Source organism: Bison bison, unplaced genomic scaffold (genome assembly GCF_000754665.1).
Source record: "Bison bison bison isolate TAMUID 2011002044 unplaced genomic scaffold, Bison_UMD1.0 scf7180017858910, whole genome shotgun sequence".
NCBI classification, from domain to species: Eukaryota; Metazoa; Chordata; class Mammalia; order Artiodactyla; family Bovidae; genus Bison; species Bison bison.
The window spans coordinates 25,287-31,464 of NW_011489482.1; the positions used below are offsets into that span (position 1 = coordinate 25,287).

A 6,178-nucleotide genomic window follows, 5' to 3' on the forward strand; every position below is an offset into this window, starting at 1 on the left:
TCTGCGCGAGGGCACAGGGCGCTGGGGCCCAGCTCCAGGCCCAGGCTCCCAGGCGGCTCTCGCGCAGGCGCTGAGCCGCCCCGGTATCTGAGGGTCTCGCGATTATAGGCCCTTAAGTGTCTTCTCACCCACGGCCAGCGAGGCTGCGAGACCCTCGTGTCAGACTTGGCAGCGTGGTCTGTGGGCTGGCTTTCTGTCTGTCTGGCTCAAGGCAGTTAGACCCTGCCTGCGTGGAGGTGTGAGATGCGGACACTCAGGAATCGTGGCGTGTCATGAGCGGTGACAGCCTCTTGCTGTCTGGGCTCTGGCTAACCTGGATGTAGACTTGAAGCAGACTGAAGCTTTGCTCCTTTTCCTTTGAGCATGGTGAATGGGTGCGTGTGATTGAAAGTGGACTCACTTACTGAGCTGCTTTAGTGTCTGGTAGAGCTCTCCCATGTATTTTTTTGTGTGTGTGCTGAAACTCAAGTAACGGCTTGGAGTGTGTTTAGGGACAAGCATGGGCATCTTTACGAATGTGACCTAGAAGGGACCGTCTGGGAGTGAGCGGGGTCTTGCGGGTGAGTGGTGGCCACAGGGCAGGAGCTGGAGCCTCTGCGCCCGGAGCCCACGCTCTGCCTTTCTGCCCTCTCCCCACTCCCCAGAGTTCTGAGTCCAGCGTCAAGAAGAAGTTCCTCAAGAGGAAGGGGAAGCCTGACAGCCCTTGGATCAAGCCAGCGAGGAAGAGGAGGCGGAGAAGCAAAAAGAAGCCCTGCTCTGTGTTAGGTAGGCACGGAGCCACGCGACGCCTGGGCGGGAGCGCGCCTCGGCACTGGGGTCTGTGCAGGGCTGCGTTCACCTGGAGGACTCCACTGTTAGGACAGCAAACACCCCAGAAGGGACTTAATTGGAGCTGCTTTAGCAAGGGCTGCCCGGCGGTCTCCTGCCCGCGGCCCGCACCCCCACACACCCTGTGCCCTGCCCTCAGTGTCCTGGGGCCAGGCCCTGGGCCACAAAGCGCTGCTCAGCCCTTTGGTCAGTCCCCTTGATCCGGGGGTGGTTCTGTCCCAGGCAGACTGGGAGCGGAATGGCCTCAGGCTCAAGGGCCCAGCCCTTGTCTGCAGCTTTGCTGTGGAGGACTGAACGCCGCAGGGGGTGTGCAGTACTCTGGAGCAGGGCTGGTGAGCCCCCATCACGCCTGTGACAGGAGGTCCTGCCACGCCCTGTGCCTGGCCGAGACCCCTCCCTAGTCAGCCCTCGCGCTGCTGTGCGGGTCCTCGCCTGGGGCCGGCGCCGTGGGGCTCACTCACGGAGGGCACCTCTGTTTGGCTTCTCCACGCGTCACTGGGTCACCCGTGTCGTTGCTGGTGGGCAGTGCTGCACAGCTGTAGTTCTCTGATAGAGAAGCAGGTCATGGAGCTGCCCTCGAAGTGCAGAGGGCCGCTGGCGGCCCCGCGTGGCGGGCGCTCGGGTCTGGGTCAGGTGGTGCGTGGGGCTTGTTGGCCCACCAGGCACCATGTTGTCCCTGAAGCTCCTCTCCTTCACTCACGGTTCCTCGTCTCTCTGCCTCGAATCATCACCCGAGGTCACACACCCTGTGTTTCTGTTGTCGGCTGACAAGCCGTTGTAGACCCAAGACTAAAAGTCACCGGTCCTGGGATGAAAGCTTGATCGCCACCATCTTGGGTATAGCATGCAGAATGCCTGCCGGAATATTTCTTCAAGCAGGACTTTAAATTGTATTCCCTTTGTAAAGTGTTTAAAATTGTACAGTCTACTGGGGTTCCTCAGGTGGGTGGTGATTTCTGCAGGCGGTCAGCTCCTTCCTGCCTGAGATTTGGGTGCAGACTGGCCTGGACTCAGGGTCTTTGGATACCAAACTTCTGTATTATACCTGTTCAATTCCCATCATTGAAATAACATCAGTGGCTTGTCTGTGAAGTGTGGGCATTTGCCCTTTGCTGGAGGTGTTAACTATGCTGTGTAAACGCCCGTTTTCACAGGCTTCTTCAGTGAGATGCCCTTACGATGACTGATACCCAGGTGGCTTCCTGGGTCATGTAGATAGGAACCCCTCACCCCGTGATGGCTCCTCACTTGCATACTCGCCTCTCGTTGGCATGTTCAGAGTGTGTTACCCTCTGGCGGGTGAGGGGCTCCTTAAACCCCGTTCTCATGGATGGACATTCCCTCCAGCCTTTCCCTGTGGATCCTGGAGCCCACTGCCTGAGCTGGACAGGTTCCCAGTGATGCTGTGTGTCTGAGGCGTCTTTAGCTGCCGCACAACAGCTAGTCTTTCAAACCTGCCATTCGATTTTTCTCTTACTTTAACATGGAATGTGTGTACAGTGTTTCTACTTGTGTCCTCAGATCGTTTTATCAGCTTTAATCCAGCTCACTAGGGTGTAGAGAAAGGCGTTTTCATGTGTCTGTGCCTTTGCTCTCCTTGACGAGGCTGCCCCATCCCCGGGGAGCCCGAGTGGAAATGGGACCAGGCAGGAGAAGTGTGGGCGGGTGTGTGTGTGTGATCCGCACGGCTGGTGAGTGTACGTCTTGCATGTGCGCGTGTGTGATTTGTGTGGCTGGCGAGCATCCGTGTGTCTAACGTGCGTGTGTGATCTTTGTTGTCGGCGAGCATCTGTATGACACGCGTGTGTGTGAGATGTTTGTTGCTGGTGAGCGTCTGTATGTCTTGCACATGTCTGTATGACACTTGGCGTGCGTGTGTGATCCGTGTGCCTGGCAAGCGTCTGTCTCTCTCTCGCGCGCGTGTGTGATCTTTGTTGCTGGTGAGCGTCTGTCTCTCACGCGCGTGTGTGATCTTTGTTGCTGGCGAGCATCTGTATGACACGCATGCGTGTGTGAGATGTTTGTTGCTGGCTAGCATCTGTATGTCTCTCGTGTACATGTGTGTGATCTGTGTCTGGCAAGTGTCTACGTGTCTCGTGTGCATGTGTGTGCGATCTGTGTACCTGCGAGCGTCTGTATGGTCTGCACGCGCATGTGTGGGATCTGCGTGGCTGGCGAGGCTCTGTGCCTCGGGGTGGCGGTGCGGCCCCAGCCCCCCGTTTGATGAGGGCACCTTTGGTTGCAGGTTCTGAAGCCTCTGCGTCGTCTTCGGGCAGTGTGGAGCCAACGGCGCCTGGCGACGGCGGGGGGTACATGGAGGTGCCGCTGGACTCCTTGAATCTCCATGTCCAGGGTGCGCTGACCTCTGACACAGAAGGTGAACGCGTGCGTGGTGGGGCCAGTGGGGGGAGGGCACATTGGATGCTGCGTGGGCAGGACACGGTGCCGGTCACCGTGCCCCAGAGGTTGGGTGCAGACACCTGCTGGGGTGGCGGTCCCACAGGCCACACGAGCTCTTGTCGGCTCCCCGCGGGAGGTGCCTCTGCCCGCAGGTGGCAGTGTTCTGCGTAACCTGACTGTTTCATGGCCTCGGACTCCAGCAGTGTTGGCAGAAACGTGTGCCCGCGTCGGGGTTGAGCTGCTGGTGTTCAGATGCCCCGTGGTGCGTGTCCGGGGCTGGGCCCTTCACTGAGGTCCTTGCTCCACGGTGCTGGGGTCCTGGCACTGGGGCTGTGTACTCCCACCATCCAAAAACCTTTATCTGGAAAAGGAGCTAACAGCTATTTGGCCCTTGTGGGAAATCAGTTTGAAATCTGGGGATGATGTAAAACCCCTGTTAACTTTGTCTCATGGACTTTGGTGGCTGAAGGGTATGGCTTCCGGCAGGGTTTAGCCAGACGTTGTGGAAAGGATAGATGGATGGCCTTTGGCTGTGAGCACTAGGGGAGTTTGGGTGCTTGTTCAACTCAGGAAACTACATCTGTAGCTTGGGAAGGAAGTCACAGGCTTCTCCATCAGAGAAACAGCAGCTTTTCTTCTTGCTGCAAATTAGCAGAAACCATCCAGTGACCCCTCACGCCCTCCTTCCCAGTGACGTGACGTGTGTGTTCTCTGCTTCCAAACGTTCTTAGCTTTGTCTCAGGAGTGTGCTGACTTGGACGCCTGCGGGAAGTAGTGCTTATTTTACCAAATTGCGCATGGTCGGTGGTGTGAGGGCAGTGCGGCGGGGGTGCCTATCTAGGCTGAGCCCCGGGCTGAGGGGCGGTGGCCTCTGCCTTCGCGTGCTTCTGTTCAGCTCCTCTAAGTAAGGGCCACGCTGGTGGGAGCCCTGCATTAGGAGGAGAGGCAGCTGCCGGGCGCGGGGCGAGATGCTTCTCTGAGGGTGTTTCTCACGGTGCCAGCCCTGCCAGGGCCGCCCAGTCACGCGGTATCTGGAGAGCCAGCTCTTTGCAGGGACAAGTCGGGGTCTCCAGGTGTATGTATTCAGTCCTGGAGTTTCAGACCCTCGAGAGAGGGCAGCGGCCTGGGATCCTTGGCAGCGAGCCCTGTGACCTGGACCCCCGGGAAGGCGAGGACCGACCTGGTCACGGGGTCCCGGCTCCAGCCCAGAGAGCGTTTGCGTTGGGATGGGCAGTGGCCCTCATCCGTGCCCCCGGGTCTGCCGAGCCGGGGTTGGGTGCTGCTCTGACCCCGGTGGCTGGCTGGGGCTGTGGGCAGATGGCCACAGCCGGGGGGCATGTACAGGGTCCACTGGGACCCGTCCGTCTGGCGCCCTGTAGCTCCTCTGCCTGGCCTGCTGGCCGGCCCTTCCCTCGCCCTGGCCTTGCAGCCCGTGTCCTGGGCTCAGAGTCAGTCAGCTGAGCAGCATCGGGGTCAGTGCAGGTGGGTCACACCCCTCCGTTTGCTTTTGGGAGGCAGCGAGGGCGGGATCCTTGGGGTCTCAGGGTTGCCCTCCAGTCTGGTTCTCGCATGAGCCGGCTGCTCCTGCCGCCAGGGCACGGCTGGGTCTGGGTCCCGAGTGTCCTGGGCCCAGCCTGGCTCCCACGCAGGGAGGGGAGTGGGCCATGGGACTGTGCTGTGAGAAGGAACAGGGACTTGCCTTCCTTTGGAAGCCGTAGCTGGGTTGAGGGCTGTTTCTGGCCACTGGCCTGTGTCCCCACCAGGAGCCAGCCTGACCGTGGGCCCCCTTTCCCTGGCGCTGCCCCCTCACCTGCCTGCAGGCAGGTCGGGGTGATGTTGCTGTGCCCGAAAGGCTTGCCATGATCCTGGTTTTCTTCTTTGTTTTCCTCCACACGTCCGTCATTCAGCTGGAGAAGCAAGCTCTCTGTGCGGTTATAGTGGGTCATCACTGAACAGGCTGCCTCTAAACCCTTCCAGGTGGTGCTAACTTGCTTCAGTCATGTCCCACTCTTGGTAACCCTATAGACAGTAGCCCACCGGGCTCGTCTGCCCATGGGATTCTCCAGGCAAGAACACTGGAGTGGGTTGCCATGCCCTCCTCCAGGGGAATCTCCTGACCCAGGGACTGAACCCATGTCTCTTATGTCTCCTGCATTGGCAGACGGGTTCTTTACCACTTAGCGCCACCTGGAAAACCCAAAATGTCTCCAGGTACTACCAAGTGTCTCGAAGGCAAAGGAATCACGCTCCGTCATGTCAGACTGTTTGTGACCCCATGGACTGTAGCCTGCCAAGCTCCTCTGTCCATGGAGTTCTCCAGGCAAGAACACTGGAGTGGGTTGCCATTCCCTTCCCCAAGGGATCTTCCCAACTCAGGGATGGAGCCCAGTCTCCTGCGTCGCAGGCAGGTTCTCCACCACCTGAGCCACCAGGGAAGCCCCCCTTCTGAGTGGCCCAAGCATTTAATTTGTGGCTGCAGCTCTGAGCGGAGCAGGGAGGACGAGCGCTCCCCTCGTGGGGAGTGCAGTCTTGGCCTGGGTTCCCTGTGTGCTGCCGTGAGCGTGTCTGCAGGGACCCTGTCGCCGGTGACCCAAGTGTAGCGGAGCGTCTGGGCGGGTGGCATGGCGGTGACACTCAACGCGTCTGCTGTGACTGCAGGGCTGGCCAACGGTCCTGATGCAGGCGAGACAGATGGCCTCCAGGAGGTGCCCCTCTGCAGCTGCCGGATGGAGACCCCAAAGAGCCGGGAGATCACCACTCTGGCCAACAACCAGTGCATGGCCACAGAGAGTGTGGACCACCAGGTGAGCCGCCGCGTCTGCGTCGGGGGGTGCCCTGCCCGGCGGCGCCAGGCTGCCTGGGGAGGCGGGCTGTTTGTGTGGCCATGCTGAGGCTGGGGGCGGACATGGCCGTGGGTACTGCTCTGCTGAGGCCACGCTTCCCAGAGGCT

At 59.8% G+C, this 6,178-nt stretch overlaps 1 protein-coding gene across 1 annotated transcript in view; it reads left to right on the top strand.

The window, feature by feature from the left end:
• Window positions 1-6,178, top strand: part of EHMT1 (euchromatic histone-lysine N-methyltransferase 1) — a gene marked incomplete at both ends in the record, with an annotated part of 55,829 nt that overhangs the window by 25,083 nt on the left and 24,568 nt on the right. The window contains 3 exons of the mRNA XM_010830287.1: window positions 524-765; window positions 3,074-3,205; window positions 5,887-6,032. Of these exons, the coding sequence (XP_010828589.1) occupies window positions 524-765; window positions 3,074-3,205; window positions 5,887-6,032 (520 nt within the window). The remainder of the gene's footprint in view (window positions 1-523; window positions 766-3,073; window positions 3,206-5,886; window positions 6,033-6,178) is intronic.